We start from the raw sequence: 18654 nt of genomic DNA, 5'->3' as shown, positions 1-18654 counted from the left end.
ACATCCCAAGTTGGGCCGTCAGCTGCCCCTCCTTCCTGGGCTGGATGTTGGGCCTGGGGATTGTTGGGCTGCTCTGAGGGTAGGTGAACCTGTCCTTGACAGATGTGGGCCTGGGAGGCCACCACCTGCCAGCCCTGGTCCTGTGTGCCTGACATGGCACAGCCTGTGTGCTGAGAGGCGCAGACACACAGGAGACGGCTTGGAGGGCTGTGCTAACCCCTTCCGCCCCTGCCGCAGGCTCCGTCATACCCCAGGGTTCTAGGCAGCCCTGCCTTTTCATGACAAACTTGCCTCTTTGCCTAGGCAAGCTAGAGTTGGCATCTATTATTTGCAACCAAGCAGTCTTGGCTAATCCACACCTTTCCCACCTGCTGCTACCTCAAGCCCTGTAGGGGACCTTGTGCCATTTCAGTGAGGTGGCTGCTAAGAGAACATATGTTCAGGGCAGCCTCCTCTACTGAACAAGACTCTGCTGCCAGCAGGGGAATGGGGAGGGCCCAGGGCCCCTTTAAAAGAGCAGTCACATGTGGAAACAGAGAAGCAGAAGCAATCCAGAGACGCTGTGTGCCTCTAGCATCTTGCTGGGATGACGCCCAGATACCTCGCCCTTGCACAGAGAAGGCAGCCAGTCAGCATTTGTTCAGTCAGAGTGAAGCCAGCCCTCATGGCTACTAAACGCTCTTACTGTTCTGCTTCAGAGAACAGAGGAAGATGGCCACTTGGGCTGTCAACACACTGAGGTGCCCATGATAAAGCAGGAGCCCCTCTAGAGAATGGAGAATTTGTTCGAGGGGAGAAACGGAAAACCTCAGGTGGTCTGGTTCGCTCTGGTCGTCAGCCTGAAGCCTGGGAACCACAGAGGTGGTGCTGGCAGGCTACCCTACCAGAGAGCAGTGTGACAGGGCAGTGCTGGCACCTTGGGAGGGGTCCCTTGTGGTTAATGGCCGAGTGGCCACCTCATGCTCTTTACATAGTTCTTTCTTTTCCTGCCTGTGCGCCTACAGTATTAGGGGGTTGAAAGACCTGGAGGAAGGTATAATGGGGGGGGAGGGGGGGTGGAGTCATGCTTTTATCTCCTTTGTTCCTTTGGATTACTTATCAACCCCCAGATGAAAACCTTATACAAATATGAACCATTTCTGTATCCAAAGCTTTAAATCATCATATTCGGGTCAATTCCTGATTTAAACACTGGGTTTCATTCTCTGCACCGAGGGAGGCTCCTGGCATGTCCGGCTCACGCCCCTGGACCAGGCTCCTGCTCCTTGTGGCAGAGCCCCTGGAGAGCTGCCGGCCCAGCCACAGGTCCAGCCGCTACGGCTCTCCCACGCCTCCCAGAGCACCACCTTTCCAGCTCCTCCTGCCCACCCCCAAGCTCACTTCCTTCAGTGAAAAGAGGGTATTTTTAGACTCTACTGGGAGGCAAGATGTGGGCGAGTAGGGGGAGCAGGACAGGCATGCTCACAGTGAGGCCACCTTACAAGGATGACATCATTTCTGCTTCTGAAAACAGTATCAAGGGAAGGCTGAGGGATGGCAGAGTGGGAGTAGCCCTCTTGTCTTCTCCACAAACAGGACTTAACACGAATCTGAAAGAAGTTCAGTCAAAAAGCTAAAAGTTGCAGGAAGTCCCAAGGCTGGGAGTGCAAGAGTTGCAAGCCTCTCACAAGGGTGCCCTGCTCTCAACACCCTTCTTCCCCTGCTGCCCGGGCGAGGGCTACCTGTGGGAAGGGCCGGCACCCACGGCAGGGCAGGGGCACGGAGCCTTCACCCCGGGCCGGCCACGCTGTCAGAACTGTAGGCCCTGAGGGCAGGGTTGGGGCTGACCCATCTCTACCTCCCAACAGCTGGGCTCTGAAGAGCACCAAGAAGGTCCTGAGAACAAGGAAGATGAAGAGGGTCTGCTACAGCCCTGGCACCCACACATTTAGTTGGACTTCTCTTTAGTCTGGCTGTATGTAATGGCCTGCTGCCCCTCACAGGCTGGCAAGAGAGCCAGGAGTCTGCCCCCCACCCCTTGTCTCATGTGGGAGCGCACTGGCTCTCCTGCGGGTGGGGGGTCAGCACACTCTCTGGGGGACTTTACTTACGTTAAACGTGTAAATATAATCCCCTTCCTTCTCAAAGGGGTCAACAAAGGTTGAGAGGATGCAATACCTCTACCTGCTCGTCAGGTGAGGTGTGATGAAGACGCTGCACATTGAGGAGGATGTGAAGCCAACTACAACTCTCATGCGGGCGAAGAAAGCACAAGAATGCTGGTGGGGCTACCAGTCCAGAGCCCGGGCATTCCCTACTGCCTTGCAGTTCTGCTCCTAGGTATGAGGTGGAACCACAGGCAATGGCTAATATTCAACCATTGTGACCGATAAAGATGGCAATTTTACCCACTCAATTTAATACGTACCCAATAAAAATGGACACACATCCTTACCAAAAGACATGTGCTGGATGCTCATAGCAGCCTTTTTCATACTGGCCCGTGGAAATACCAAGGGCCCAGCAGCAGGGTTCGGGATAGATCACCCAGGGTACATCCACCCGCAGACACGGCCCGGCGACATGAGCAGTGCCCAGAGACGCAGCAAGGCCTGTATCACGGCCAGACACACAGACACCACGGAGTGCTGGTGCACAGTCTGCATAGATGAAGTTCAAGAGCAGGAAGAGCCGTCTATGTGTGCGAGGTCGGGTGGGTGGTCATGCCAGGGCTGTGGGGCTTGTGGCTGTGTCAGCCTGCTTCACAGAACGGGGGCTGGTTACGCTCAATTTGTAGAAATTTATCAAGTTGTACGTGCTTTTTAACTATGCCATTTCCCGCACATACAATTTAATAAAAGGTAAAGGAAAAGGCTGATCCTGTTTATTTTTGGTCCATCTGCCTGCCAGCTCTGAGTGCTGCCTGCTTTTCTCTGCGTTGCTTAGCCATGCTCAAAGGTGGACGTTCTTCAGGAGGTTTCCAAACCTGGGCAGGAAGAACCCTCCCCAGTTAGGTTCTCAAGCCCACCTGGAAACGCCCTCACCTAAAGCCCCTGGTGTTTTCCCAGCTGGACCCGGGAGACATTTTCCAGAGCGTCCTGGCCTCATAGGAGCCTGCGAGGCCCTTAAGCCTGTCCCACTCCCTCCTGGCGGCTGGTGCACGTGCTTCTGCCAAGCCAGCAGGGGGCGTCCCCACGATGTGAGTGCAGACCACTGCCGCTCTGACGGACCACGCAGAAGCAGGGCTGGGAGTAGAGAGGCTGGACGGCAGGCCCCCAGCTTACTCATAAGGATGCAGAAGCCCAAAGAGGTTAAAACGCCAAGTCAGGCTAGACAGTGGGGAGAAGCAGGGCTGGGAAGTGGAGAGGACTGGTGGGAAAGCGGCAGTTAGGCCAGCGTGGGCCGGGCTGGCGCCCAGGGAGCGCAGCCTTTGCCCTCAGCAGGGACCCCCACACGGCCACAGCTGTGCTTGCTGGGGCAGCTGATGAGCCACCGGGCCTGGCCATAAGAAGCGCTCCTTCCCAGTCCCACTCCAGAGAGAATGCACCTGGGCTAGTGTGTGCTTGCACAGTTCAGGCTGGGATGCCCGATCGCTTGTGAGAAGAAGCCACTGCACATTGTTCTGACATCCAGTACTTGAGTGTTAAGGCAACAGAGTGTGCTGGGAACGTCCCAGACCGAGGGGGTTGTTGGGGGCGTTGGGGGAGGTGGGGAGGGTAGGGGGTGAGAAGATTTGCACCTGTGTGTGAGGGTGTGTGCGTGCGCGTGAGGGAGGGTCTGGTGGGCAGAAAGCAGGCACCAGAACAAGCCAGAGAGGCAGGTGAGGGCTCTGCTGTCACCCACTCCCCCCTTCAGAGCCCCAGCAAACGGCACCCCTCCATTCCTTAAGAAAAACAACTTACTGAACACCTACTCACCCAGACAGCTGCTCTACCCCCTGGGGGCATAACACCCCTGGGCTCCTGGGGAGCTCAGTATGAGACAGGGCAGACACATCAGCAGTGAGGCGGTGCATGCTGCAGGGCAGGCACTGGGAGGCCTCTGAGGGCTAAGCCAGTGAGGGATCAACTGCCCCAGCGCTGGGGAGCGCCTCCAGGCAGAAGGCGCAGGTGGAAAGGACAGTCAGCAGACTCCCTGGCTAAGGCCCTCTCTTCTTTCCAGCCTCAAGGGCTACACCACCTCCAAAACTCACCCCTAATCACACTGCCCCCTGCCCCCTTAGCCCCACCCCCACCCCAAGGTTGGGCCTCCCTTCTCCTCTTGGCACCTGCAGGCTCTTACCTTGCCTGTATCACAGCACTAACCACCCCACATTGAATGAGTTTTGGGACGTGTGTGCCTTTGACCCTGTCACCAGGGTGCTCTGTCTAAAATCCAGATCTGACTGTGTACACCCAGCTCAGAAACCTTCAACGCCCCCCATGGCCGACAAGATAAAGCACAAACTGCTCAGCATATGTGGCCCATGAACCTGACCATCTCTCTGGCCTTATCTCCTGGCCCCAGAGATTCTTCATTACACTCTCCTCTCCATGTGACGGTTTTAAAACATCCTCTTCTCTTTAAGAAGTAGAGCTTAATTCCCCTATTTCTGAGGCTGGACGTGGTGACTCCCTTGTAACAAATTGACAATCACAGAAAAGATGGTGTGTGACTTCTGAGGCCCAGTCTCCCCAGGTGCTGCAGCTTCTTCTGCACTCTTTCTTGATCAGTTGCTCTAGGGAAACCCAGCTGCCATGTTATAAGGACACTGAAGAGGGCCACGTGGCACGGAACTCAGGTCTCCTATCAATAGTCAGCAAGGACCCATGTGGGTCAGGTCAGCCACTGTGGAGCCTTCAGATGAGGCCAGGCTGGCCGACATCTTCACTGCAACCTCATGAGAGCTCCTGGGTCAGTCACCTAGCTAAGCTTCTCCTGAATTCCTGGCCCACAGAAACTATGAGGTGATGGACATGCATTGTTCCAAGCTGCTAAGTTTGGGAGTAATTTGTTACAGAGCAGTTAATAAAGAATACACCCCAAATGTGTCGCCTGCCCTCCTGAACACATCTGGGCCTTTGCGCACTCTATTCTCTTCGCCTGTGGTGCTTCTCACACCCTGGTCTCTCCACCAGGCTCCTCGCCATCCTTTGGGATCTGACAGATATGTCGTCTCCTCAGTGAACCCTTGCTAACGCCATCTGCCGCCACTCCTCTGCTGGCCCCAGAGCTGCCCCGCCCTGTGACTCACCATCCCTGCCTACGACTCTGATACCACCCTTCCCACTCCACGTTGTCCCTGATGGCTCCCAGTGCTGCCAACACCCCACGTGCCCTGTGCGCACCAGAGGACCAGGCGCCCCGAAAACGTCAGGGAAGCCTCTGTCAGCCAGCCAGGGAACCACAGCTTAGGGTCTCATTCCAGTGGGGTGAGTGTAAAAAGGAAGTATTTTGCAACAAATATCTAAATGCAGAAGCCTCCACTCTTTCTTGCAAAGAAAGCATGAGGGCTCACTGAGAAGAGGCCTGTCTTACCCCAGCCCAACGAGCTGGACAAGAGGAGCCAACCTACCTGGATCAGAGCGAGCACCTTGTCCTGTACAATGGTAGGAGGGTTGTTCTTGGGAGCAATGATTTTGACCAGAACACTGTCGATGAAATCTCGGTTGGCCACGAGGACGTGGAAGCGGTGGCCACAGTTCTTCACACACGTCTCCAGCACCTGGTGTGAGAGGGACAGAAAGAGGTAGCCACCATGGGAGCCTGCGGAGCCGGCCGCCAGCACAGAGGGCAGCTGGGTCTCCACGCCGCCCCCTTCCCTCTCCAGGTCGTCTTTCCTCCTTCTCAGAGCAGAGCCCAGACGGCACAGGCACCCCACGCTGGATTCATGCTCCTCTGGGAGGAGGCGCACCCCGGCAGGCTGTCCCTGCATAACAATCAGGCAATTTGCGTTAATTTACACATCGTTTTACGTGAGAAGGATGCTGGTGTTTCAATGGGATCCAGAGGACTGAGCCCTCTCTGAAAATCAGCACTTTAACTCCTCTCTCTGGGCTACTGAATGGGAGGCAGGAGCCAGTGGGACACCTGCTCTGTGACAGTTGGAACTGCCCGATGAGCTGCTGGCCCTTGCAAGTAAGAAAGCCCACGCACACCCCTGCTTCTGTTACTAAAAATGAACGCGACAGAAGGATCCCCACCCTTACTGAGTGGTTTGCGGCCCTCCCTTGCCAGAAGCTTTAAGGTTGGTGTACATTTCAAGCCACTCAGAAAAGCACAAGCACCTCCGGGTTCTGGCCAGAAGGCCAGTGTGGGCTTGAACCTCAGCTGCACCACCTTCTCAGTCTCTCAGGACCAGTCTGCCTGAGCCTCAGCGTCCTCATCTGTAAGGGGGGGCATGTGAGCACCCCCTCCCAGGACTGTGGCCAGGGTGACACCCAGCCCTCCACAGGGAAGGCCTAGCAATGAAGCTAGGATGGCACGATGCCACTCAGGAGGCTGTGGGACAGCCCCTCTGCCCCCGCAGGACCAGGGAGGGGCACGGGGACTCAGGGGTCCATTCGATGTTCTCTCCAGCCTTGAACATGTCTCTCCGAAATGCTGAGCTCTCTGGGAAGTCAACCCACCTAATGGCCTGACCCTTCCCATGTCAGCACCCCCTAATGCCACCGTCGACCAGTGGGGAATGCTCCTTGGAAGGATGTCACCAGCAATAGGGGACATTTCTGACTGCCTAATTTGCCCAAACTGACCTGACCACTGGTCACCTTATGCAGCCAGGGCACAGAACTGGGATCACACAGTGAGGCCCCACTCAGACAAAACATAGCCACAGAGAGAGGCATGGCCTTATCCTTAACTGCAGACTACATGCCAGGTATTGTGAGGGATTCCTTTACATTCTATATAATTTTGTTCAATCCTTACAACTAATTCTCTTTAAGTGGACACTATTACCCCATTTTCTTAGTTAGGAGGGGAGAAAGGTGAAGAGACTGGTCTAGGTCGAAGCTGCTGGTCAGCGCTAGATGCAGAACGGGACTCCCACCAGCCTTCTCTGGAGCCCTCATCTCCACACCCAGGAGACAACAGGCAGCGTGGGATGGATTTCTCGTGCCCTGCAAGGTGGGTATTATCCCACTGTAGAGCCGAGGGGGCTGAGATCTCAGGCTCTGTAGCTTCAGCGTCATCACAAGATGTCGATTCAACACGGGAGGAGACAGATACCATGTCACTCCCGAGTCGGACTGCACAGCCATTCTCGGCGGTGCAGATAAACTCTTAAGAAGCTACACCATCGTCTCTCGAGACGGACGGCTGCCGACGACGACGAGAGCCGAGGGGGCTGAGATCTGGAGATGCTGGGAAGTCCCCGGAGGAGGCCGGCGCTGGAGGCTGCCCAGAGCCTGGCAGCTCTGTACTGGTCGGAACTGTTTCTCCTCCACCATCGCCCACCCCTGGGATAAGCAGGCTCCCAGCGGCCTGCCAAGGACGTTGCTGACGCTCAGCGTCCTTAGCCGCTGAGGCCTGCCTCTGCTCATGCTGGACTCCAGGTGACCAGGGGCAACAGCCTTCTCTCTCACAGTGCCCTGCAGGGCTGCCAAGATGACCCCCAGGTGGTCTTCCTGCCCTCAGGAACTTAGCACCGGCCTTCCTTTTAGGGTCCTCTAAAACCTCCTAACTTTACCTACACAGGCAGTGGGCTGCTGAGGCCGAGGCTGGTGGCAGGAAGAATGGTTTCTTGGGGTGGGGATGGGGCAGGCAATCCCCCCCCCCCCAAAAAGAATGGTTTCTTTCATGAGGAGCAGGGGGCGAAGGAAGAACAGGAGGCTGGGGAAGAGCAGGTGTGGTGGGAGGGGCGTGGGAGGAGAGGGGCAGGCAGCCGAGGAGGCAGGACCGCTGACCGCCGCCACCCCCAGGGAGCGCAGCCTTACACTGCCCCGCACAGCAGACTTCACAGTTACACACTGTGAAGCTCAGACACGCAGGCTTGGAAATGCCCCGGCAGTGGTGGCATGAGCTGCAGAGCAGCCCCAGAGCCGAGCAGAGCAGGAGACTGGCAAGGACTACCACCCAGCCCAGGAGCCCCAGAGGCCAGCTTCAAGCCACTCTGCCAAAAAAGGTCCTTGGAAAAATCTGTCCCTGTGGGTTGCAGGGCATGAAATACACAGCAGCAATTTTCCTGAATGCAGCCAAAGCCCACAGAGTTAGCAGAAGGTGCCTCTAAGCAATGAAAAACAGGGGTTTCCACTCCATACACTGAGGTCCAAGCAGAGAGCCCCTTAGGACCTGCTTAGGGTAAATATTAACAATCTTGGTGTGTACAGGTGTGAGCAGGAGAACTGAGAGCGACTGGTAGGATAAGTGAAGACAAAGACAAAGAAGCCGTAAAAGCAGACATGGAGCACGCACAGGGACAGACTACAGCCTCTGAGATGTGCGGACAAGGGCCCCACACATTTCATGAGCCTCCCAAAGGCATCGCTGGATTTGCAGCAAAGACCTGATCGATAAAATTTAAAAAATACTTAGAAATAAATGTAATCAAGATCTGTACCTTGAAAATTATAAAACATTGATGAGAGAGATTGAAGACACACATAAATAGGAAGATACACCATGTTCATTGATTGAAAGAATTAATATTGTTAAAATGTCAATACTACCCAAAGCCATCTACAGATTTCACAGAAATAGGAAAAGCAATCGTAAAATCTATATAGAACTACAAAAGGCCCTAACTAGCCAAAGCAATCCTGCATCACAATGCCTGATTTCAAACTATATTGCAAAGTTAGAGTAATCAAAACAGTGTGGTACTGGCATAAAAATAAATGCAGACCAATGGAACAGAATCGAGAGCCCAGACAAACCCATACATATACAGTCAGCTACCATTTGACAGGGGAGTCAAGGAGACTCAGTGGGGGTAAGGGTAGTTGCTTTGATAATGGCGTTGGGAAAAGTGAATATCCACACGCAAAAGGCTACAACTGAACCCCTATCTTACACCACTCACAAAAATGAACTAAAAATGAACAGAAGACTTAAATGTAAAACTACTAAAAGAAAACATAGGGAAAAAAGCTCCTTGACATTGATCCTGGCAAAGATTTTTTGGGGAGATGATACCAAAATCAAAGACAACAAAACCAAAGATAAACAAATGGTACTACATCAAATTAAAAAGTTTCTTCATGACAGAAGAAACAATCAGGAAAATAAAAAGACAATCCACAGAATGGGAGAACATATAGGTAAGGAGTTAATATAAAATATATATAACACAATGTAATAGCAAAAAAACAAAACAAAAAATGAAAAACAAACAAAAAGCACCCCAAAACTCTATTTCAAAATGGGCAAAGGACTTAAATAGACATTTTTCCAAAGAGGACACATACGTAGTCAACAGGCCCATGAAAAGATGCTCGACATAACTAATTATCAGTGAAATGCAAATCAAAACCACAATGAGATACCTGTCAGAATGGGTATCATCAAAAAGATGAGAAATAACAAGTGCTGGTGAGGACGTGGAGAAAGGGAACCCTTGTGCCCTGTTGGTGGGAATGCAGACTGGTGCAGCCATTATGGAAGACAGTGTGTCGATTCCTCAAAAAAATTAAAAACAGAACTACCGTATAATCCAGAGATTCTACTTCTGGGTATTTATCCAAAGAAAAGAAAACACTGACTTGAAAAGATATGTGCACCCCCATGTTCACTGCAGTATTATTCACAATAGCCAAGATGTGGAAACAACCTAAGTGTCCATTGACAAATGAATGTATAAAGAAAATGTGCATGTACTTTATACAATAAAATATGATTCAGCCATAAAAAGAAAGAAAGTCCTGCTTTTTGCAACATGGATGGACCCAGAGGTCATTATGCTAAGTGAAAGGAGCCAGACAGAGGAAGATAAATACTGCATTTGCTCACTTACACACTTGTACAAATGTAAAAAAGCTGAACTTGTACGAGAGTAGAATGGTGGGGGCTGGGTCCTGGGGGGAAAAAAGAGACGTTCATCAAAGGGTACAACTCCCAGCTATGGCATGGATAGATTCTGGGAATCTAAAGTGTAGCATGGTGACTATAATTAACAATACTGTAGGTATACTTGAAAGTTGTTAGGAAAGTAGATTGTAACACACACACATACACGAAGGTAATGTTGAGAGGGAATGGAGGTATTAACTAACATTGTGGTAATCATTTTGCAATATAAGTGTATCAAATCATCACATTGTACACCTTAAACTTACATGTGTTACATGTCAATAACATTTCAATAAAGCTGGGAAAAAATTAATAACACAAAATGAGACTGACCATCACATCAGGAAAGGTTAACTGAGGAAGGAAATATAGGCAGAGCTCACTTTAGAAAGGTTTCTATCCAATACGGCTACCATGAAGTTGAACACATAAAGGGTACATCTCAGATACCAGGAAAATGTCCTGACATGTTAGAGTTCATTCCCCAGTGATCCCAGTTACTGAAAACAATTCATTTTGGGCACACTGGGTTTAATGAATGCCATGGCTCAAGTTCTGAGAAAGAAATAAAAGCTTTCGCCCTGGCCCATGTGACTCAGTTGGAGTGTCGTCCCATAAACCAGAATGTTGCGAGTTTGATCCCTGGTCAGGACACATGCCTAGGTTGTGAGTTCGATCCCTAGCTGGGATGTGTATGGGAGGTAACCAATCGATGTTTCTCATATCAATGTTTCTCTCCCCCCATCATTCTCCCTCCCTTGCCCTCTTTCTAAAATCAATAAGCATGTCCTTGAGTGAGGATAAAAAGAAGCTTTCAACTTCCTATTTCTCAAGTCTTTTTCTCCTTTATTATTCAAATCCCAATTCTCTGGCAGAGAGAATGCTCCTAATGTCACATTTTCACTTGGGCAAAAAAATCTAAACAGTTTCTCTGTGTTTAAAAGAAAATATGTTATAACAGTTTGGGATAAATAACAAACTATTAAAACCTACAGAGAAGCCCAGTGTTGACCTGTTAACAGTTTCCGTGATAAGAATTCACTGTAGATTATCTCCAGTCAAGATGGCGGGCAGGTAAACATGGCGCTCAGAACCTCCCACGACCACATCAAAATTACAACTAAACTAGAGAACAACCATCATGCAGAGGAACAACCTAAAATCCAGAGGAACACAAGCTCTACAACTACGGATATAGAGAAGCCACATCGAGTCGGGTAGGGGCTGTGGAGATGCAGCACAGGCAGGTCCCACACTCAGCTTCTGAGGCCCCCCTGAGGAGCCAGGGGTCCCAGCCCCACACCAGGCCCCCCAGCCCAGGCTTCCAGGGCCAGGAAGCGAAGTCTCCACAACTTCAGGTTGCAAAAACCAGCAGGGATTGTGGATGAGTGAGAAGGAGGGCTTCTGGAGTCCTAGGCACTCCTCTTAAAGGGCCAGAACGGACTCCCGCAGACTCAGTCCCTCTGAGCTCCAGCGCTGGGAACCAGGGACATAAAAGGAGGAACTGAAGTGTCAGGCATCAGAGTAAGAGCTGGTACCAGCTTTCTCCCCAACAAAAGTGCTGGCGGAGGCCGTTGCTCCTTTGCTGAGAGCCTTCCCCCACAGAACCCGCAGATGGCGCCCTGAGTCTCCTTCAACCCGGCTCACACTGTTTGCCCCGCTCTGGTGGTTCCCCGAGACCTGCCCCACCCAGCTCAGGCCCACCCACACCCTTTTCAGTGGCTTTTCCATACAAACAGTCTGTCTTGGCTCGTGCTGCCAACTCTTCTAAAATCTCTCACATAAGCAGCATCTGGCCTCTGTATACCATGCAGGTCCTGCTAAGTGGCCCCAGACCCAGCACTTGTGGCAGCTGGCCCTGGTCCGCAGCTTGGCCTCTCCCAGGAACCTCCAAACCACCTGCAGATAGCTTTATAGCTCATTCCAGGAGGTCTTGGGCAGGACATAGGTGGCAGCTGACCTTGGCCTACACCTTCCAGGAGGCCCCAGAGCCGGTGCAGCTAGCGGACAGCTGCAGACCTTGTGAAAGCACCACCCAACCACCCCTGCAAGTGACACACTCAAGGAATGGACTCAGTGAGTGCCTGAACCCCAGTGAAGTGAGTTCTGTTCTGTGGGGTTGGCCCCTGACAGTCACAGCCAGTCCTCACAGCCTGGGGGATCAATCCCTCCGACTGACATGCCAACAGCAATCAAGGCACACAGTCCTCACGGGGGGTGGGGGTGGGGTGCACCTAAAGTGCCCAGCCCATGTGAGTGAGGAGGCCGCACCACTGGGCCCCACAGGACACCTACTACATTAGGCCACTCTACCAACTCTGGGAGATGTGGCAGCCCTACTAACACACAGAAACAAACCCAGGACGCAGCCAAAATGAGGAGGCAACAAAACATGTCCCAAATGAAAGAACAGGACAAAACTCCAGAAAAGGAGCTAAATAAGATGGAGATAGGCAACCTACTACATGCAGAGTTCAAAACACTCTTTATAAGGATGCTCAAGGAACTCAGGGAGAAAGCAGAGGAGCTTGAAACTTCCACAAAGAGATAGGAAACAAAAATGGAGATTGAAGACATAAGAAAGAACCAGTCATAAATGAAAGCTACACTCACTGAAATGAAGAATACGTTATTGGGAATGAACAGTAGAACAGATGAAGCAGAGACTCAAACCAACGGTTTGGAAGATAAAGGCAGCAGAAAACACCCATCAGAACAGAAGAAAGAAAAAAGAATTTTAAAAAAAGAGGATAGCTTAAGGGACTTCTGGGACAAAATCTAATGTACTGAAAACTTGTTTTTAAAAAACTTCCCTTACTTGCTTAAAGAAATAAACACACAAGTTCACGAAGCTCAGAGTCCCAAACAAGATGAACCTAAGGAGACCCACGTCAAGACACAGTATAATTAAAATGGCAAAGATTAAAGATTAGGAGAGAATCTTAAAAGCAAAAGAAAAGCAGTTAGTTACCTACAAGGGAGCTCCCATAAGACTGTCAGCTGATTTCTCAAAAGAATCTCTGTAGGCCAGAAGGAAATGGCACAAAATATTCAAGGGATGAAAAGCAAGGACCTACAACCAAGATTACTCTACCCAGCAAAGCTATCATTTACAATGTAAGAGCATCATAAATAGCTTCCCAGTCAAGAAAAAGCTAAAGGAGTTCATCACCACCAAACCAGCATTACAAGAAATGCTAAAGGGTCTTCTTTAAGAAGAAGGGAAAAAAAGATAATAAATATGAACAAGAAACTGACAATAAACACCTATTTACCAACAATTACTTTCAATACTCCAATCAAAATACATATGATGGCTGAATGGGTAACAAAACAAGACCATCACATAAGCTGTCTATAAGAGCCTCTCTTCAGGTTGAAGGACACACACAGACTGAAAGTAAAGGGATAGAAAGAGATATTTCATGAAAATGAAAACAAATACCAAAAAGCTTCCATACCAATACTTAGACCAGACAAAATAATTTTAAAACACAGGCTATAACAACACCCAAAGAAGGACACAGCAATTCCACCTCTGGGTATTTACCCAAAGATACCCAAAACACTACACTGAAAAAGATATATGCATTCATGTTTACTGCAGCATCATTTGCAATAGCCAAGATAGGGAAGCAACCTAAGTGCCCACCAACAAAATAAGCAAATAAGCGCAACAAAAAGACTCATAGATATGATGTCAGATGGGTACTGGATTTATCAGGGGCATAACTTTGCAAATTACATAAATATCTAATCACAAGGTTATACACCCGAAATAGAAATAATATTGTACATCAACTGTAATTTAAAAATAAAAAAATATATAGCCCCGGCTGGTGTGGCTCAGTGGACTGAGTGCCTCCTGTGAACCAAAGGGTCATGGACTTGATTCCCGGTCAGGGCACATGCCTGGGCTGCAGACTAGGTCTCCAGTTGGGGGCATATAAGAGGTAACTGATTGATGTTTCTCTCTCTCTCTTTCTCCCTCCCTTCTCCTCTCTCTGAAAATAAATAAAATCTTTAAAAATAAATTTAAAAAAAATGTATTAAAAAAACATTCACTGTGGCCCACATTTTGCCACATCTGAAAACAGTTAGCTTTGAAGACAGAAGTAACACCTGACGTTGTCCCTTTTAATTTTCTGACATTTTAAGGATGGGCAAAAATCTGGTCTGTTCCTTTCTGGCAAGAGCCATTTGGCTGACTTTTTCAAGACCCTCCCAGTGATGATCAGTTTTTACTCCAGAATCCCCAGCAGGGTAACTCACTAGCTGGGAAGTCTGGGCAAACCCCTAGACCTCTCTGAGCCTCAGTTTTTCATCCCTGTGAGGGGGATGATGAAACCTATTTTGGAAAGTTATTGTAAACACCTGCATTAAGATCTGGAAAGCTCAGCAGCGGGCAGGTACGTGGTGGAAGTTAGCAAGTTACGGAGGCAGACGACACCTAGAGAAGCAGGTAGCCTCATGTCTCACAGCAGGCTGGTGCCAGAAGGAGCCCCACCTCCAGGCCTCGCAGGCGTCTCTGCTCGAGGCTTCTGGATTAATCAGTGCTGCCCGTGCCTCACACTCTGCTGGTATACACCAGACTGAAGGTCATGCCCCATTTCACAGGAAGTACAGAAACCCAAGGTGCTACGGAAGGCCACACTGGACTAGGGGCACACACACCAGGCCGCCCAGAAGCACGTGCTCGGCCAGGGGCGGGAGCATGGGTTTTCCCAGATGCTCTCCTGCCCACTGGAGGGCAGACTCACCGTCAATGCCAGCATCACTTCTTTGTAGTTCCGGTTCCCGTTTAGCCGCTTCTTCAGGGCTCGAATGGCATCCTTTGGCCTGCAGAAAAGGACATGCTAAGATCCCTGAAAATTACGCTTCAGGGCCCTACAGTACAGATTCACTCCCATTTGTGTGAATCAGCATATATACAAAGTTACTTGCTATAGCACATCTGTAAATGTAAAAGATTGGAAACAAGCTAAATGTCCATCAACATGAAACAGGTTAAATTAAGTCATGTTTATCCACATAAAGGAACACTATGCAGCTGCAAAAAAGAACAGGCACTCCTTGCCCTAGTGGGGTGGCTCCGTTGGTTGGAGCATCATCCTGTACACCAAAAGGTGGTAGGTTTGATTCCCAGTGAGGGCACACACCTAGTTGCGAGTTCTATCCCTGGTCGGGGCACGTAAGGGAGGCAACCGATTGATCACTCTCCTCCTTACTTCCTTTCTAAAGTCAATAAGCATGTCCTTAGGTAAGGATTAAAATAAATAAATAAATAAAAGAAAGAATGAATGAATAAATGCTCTTTTTAAAAAAGAATAGACACTCCTTCTGCACCAATATGGAGCAAACTGTGTAGACAGTCATCCGCAGAGCAGTGAATAACATATGCCACTATTTGAGTTCTACAAGGACCATACACACACACACACACACACACACACACACACACACACACACACACACACACGGTGCAATGCCCACACAGGGAAGAGAATCTCTGGGAAGAGCTACAAGACGCTGGTAACTTTGGTTGCCCCTTAGGAGGGGAACTGGGTAACAGAGGGGACAGGCAAGTTCTTCACTGGATTGTCTATTTGCAACCCTTTTGAAATTTGTATCATACGTATTATTTATCTAAAACAATAACCAACCCACTGGTGCCAGGCATACTGAGGAAACCACAGGGAGAGCGGCCAGGCCCTTCCCAGCACTACGGAACTCCTTTTTCCCTGAGACAACTTTTGTCTCCTCCAAACCCAAGGAACTGTGTGCTTCTGGGTAACGGACCAGATGTGGATTCCCAAAGCTAACCTCACAGAATTACAGGCAGTCCCGAGTTTACACGTGGGCCATGCTTAAAAGCTCACTTACAAGCTGATTATTTGGGACTTGGAACGCATCCTTCCTTAAGTAACTGTTGGAGCTGGGAGTCTGAGTCCCCAGCCAGCCATCTACGAGCACCTATAGGTACAGTTCTTGTGTCTAACGTGTTAATTTATTCTAAGTCAGGATAAAACAAAGGTGTGGAACTAAGAGCCCCCTCTGGCACAAAGCCCTGCCCATTAACCTCCATCACCTGAGCTCTGGGGAGCCCCAGTCCCACTGCAGGACTGCCTTTTGCTATCCCAAGTGGGCTCCAGCCTTCTATAGATTGGCGTGTCAATATATCTGGGTCTTTCCAAAGATGAAGGTTGGTAAGTCAGCAACCTCCTATTCCTAGAGCTCTAAAATATTTATGATCTAGTTACCAAATGAAAAAGTCCTTTCAAAGGTGTTTGAGGAAGTTGCGGGGTGGTGGTGGTGGTAGAAGCTCTGCTAATCAGCCCAATTTAGGCAGAAACACACTGCAGCAAGGCAAGGCTTCTGTTACGTAGGTAGTTAACTAGTTAGTAACAAGAAAGAGAGCAAAGGGAATTAAACATTGAGCTTAATAAACTGAGAGCCTATTTCCCATTCCCAACTTTAACAACGGCCGTCTGCAGGAGCTCTCGGCTCTGGAGCCCCAGGGCTGATGGAACAAGGCTCTCTGGGGAATGGGTCTTCGCCAAGTGTGTCCGTAGTGTGGCTGCAGTTTCCAAACAGCAATGCTGATTTCTGCAAATGAGGGACTTGACAAGCTCTTAGCTTTGAGGACTGGTTGTGAAGTTGAGCTGGTGAAGGTCAGCAGCTACCAGCCAGGAGCACTGATTGATTTGATCTCTCAAGGGCTCTGCCAGGCCACGGTTAGCCCTGACCCGTGGCTGCCATCCCTCTCAATCTAGTCTCATTCCTCTCCTCTTGAACTCCGCAGAGCAGAAAAACGGGAGCAACCTCCAGGGCTGCAATCACTTATAGCTCAGCACACAGAGCACAGCACACCCAGCGCTCTCCTGGTGTGGCGGTAATGGCGGTGGGGGGAGATCAGAGTCAGCAGGCTCTCAGGCTGGGGCTGAAATGAAGACTCATCCTCGGGAAGCACTGCCTGGGAATGACTGGGTGAGCACAAAAACAAGTATTTATCTCTCTCCCTGGGGAAGAAGCTTCAGAGAGGAGGATCAAAGGCATGTCAGAGGAACCGCAAAGTTTCAAGCAGTAGCAGATTAGACAGCAAGGAGCTGGAAACAGGGAGAAAGGAGAGAAGGAAGAATCGAGAGCCAAGATGAAGCAGGAAGAAGCACGAGGCAGTGACACATGGGAGGTGTCCCCACACCCTGGCAGCTTCGGAAGGAAAGGTCGGGCACCTCGGGGCTGCCCCAGGACCTCAGATCTGGCCTCAGGGCCATCTTCAGCCCTCCCAAAGTCCTCTCAAACCCCAGACTCATAAGAGACCTTCTTTCCAGTCATACTGGACTCACCTTGTCCTTCAGCTCCGGAACTGCCACTACAGAAATGCTTCCTCCTTATTCTCTGATGGGAGCACAGCTGTCCCAGCCCCCTCATCCTGAACACCTCCTCTCCCTCCATCCCTACCCCCACTCAGCTATTATCTTGCTCTACAGCATTTACCCAGTGGTTACCCCTCTGCACCCCATTCTGCTTAGACTCTGGGGAACAGACTGAGCTTCACTGAGTTGGGAAGATCCAGAGGTGTCATGAACATGACCCAGGTCGGTGGGTCCTCATCAGAGCTGCACATCAGAACCAGAGAGCACTTACCAAACCCGTTTCCCTATGCCCTAATTAGGTAGGACTGGGTGAGGCCTGGTAAACGAAGTCTAAAACATTCCTGGGTAGGCAACTCAGCCAGGCACTCCTGATTAAAGACGAAGGATCCAGGACACAAGGGGCTGCCACACAAGGCCCCTCAGGAAAGGTGGCCTCAGCCCTGGACATTAAGGAAAGTGCAGAGAGGGCCCATGGGGCACCCATTAGGACCCCAGCCTCCCAGAGGCAGAACTCTGAATAAATAAAAGAAGTGCAGGCAGAGTGCTGGTGGCTGGAGCCAGATCTTCCTGGGCTTGCACCTTGCCCCTCATAGCTGTGCTGCAAGACCCCTGGCAAGGGACCAAACCACTCTGGGTCTCAGTTCCCTCAACCTAACATGGACTGTCCCTGCTGCACAGGTCTGCTGGGAGGCAGCAGGTTGCTGCATGAGCTGGTGCAACCCAGAGCTAGGCACACACATGGCAAGTGCTCAGAGAACGGCAGACGAGGCAAGGACAGCGAACCCATGAGACAGATACTGTTGGCAGCCCTATTTGTTAACGAGGAAACGGAGACACAGAGGGATCAGGTAACTCACCCAGAACCACAGGACAAGTGAGTGGAGGCACTGCCACTGCCCCCAGCTCCAGCCCCTCTGGGCTGGCACTGTGCCAGCGTCACCCGCGGGCGCTTCACTGATCATTTCGCATGGCCTCCGCTGATGTCATCCAAGTCAAAGTTACCACCATCACATGACAGGATGACTGGAATGGCCTCCTCCCGGTTTTCCGGTTCCTGCCCTTGGCCCATTCCTAGCCAGGCCACTCTGCACGTGGCAGCCAGAGTGACGTCGTTAAAGTGAAAGTTAGGCCTTGCCTTGCTGTGCTCAAGGGATTCCCCTGCTGCCTGGAGTCAGGCCTGAGGCCCGTGGCGCCTGTGTTTTCTGGACCTGGACGTCTCCCACCTCCCCTCCTAGCATCCTCTTCCTCACTCACTCTGTTCCAGCCCCACTAGCCTCCTTGCTATTTTTAAAACGCTCCAGACACCCTCTGT

General features: G+C 50.6%; 1 protein-coding gene across 9 annotated transcripts in view; it reads right to left on the bottom strand.

The window, feature by feature from the left end:
• Positions 1-18654, bottom strand: part of TOM1L2 (target of myb1 like 2 membrane trafficking protein) — a 128135-nt gene that overhangs the window by 33056 nt on the left and 76425 nt on the right. For all 9 annotated transcript variants that reach the window (XM_090292432.1, XM_090292431.1, XM_090292433.1 and 6 more), the window contains exons 3-4: positions 14727-14805; positions 5534-5683 (exon numbers count right to left, since the gene is read on the bottom strand). In XM_090292432.1, coding sequence (XP_090148558.1) covers positions 5534-5683; positions 14727-14805 — 229 coding nt within the window. The remainder of the gene's footprint in view (positions 1-5533; positions 5684-14726; positions 14806-18654) is intronic.

This window comes from Furipterus horrens, unplaced genomic scaffold, assembly GCF_987537825.1.
Source record: "Furipterus horrens unplaced genomic scaffold, mFurHor1.1.pri manual_scaffold_11, whole genome shotgun sequence".
NCBI lineage: Eukaryota > Metazoa > Chordata > Mammalia > Chiroptera > Furipteridae > Furipterus > Furipterus horrens.
Note: the sequence above shows the minus strand (reverse complement) of the source record. Positions and strands in the feature narration are given on the sequence as shown.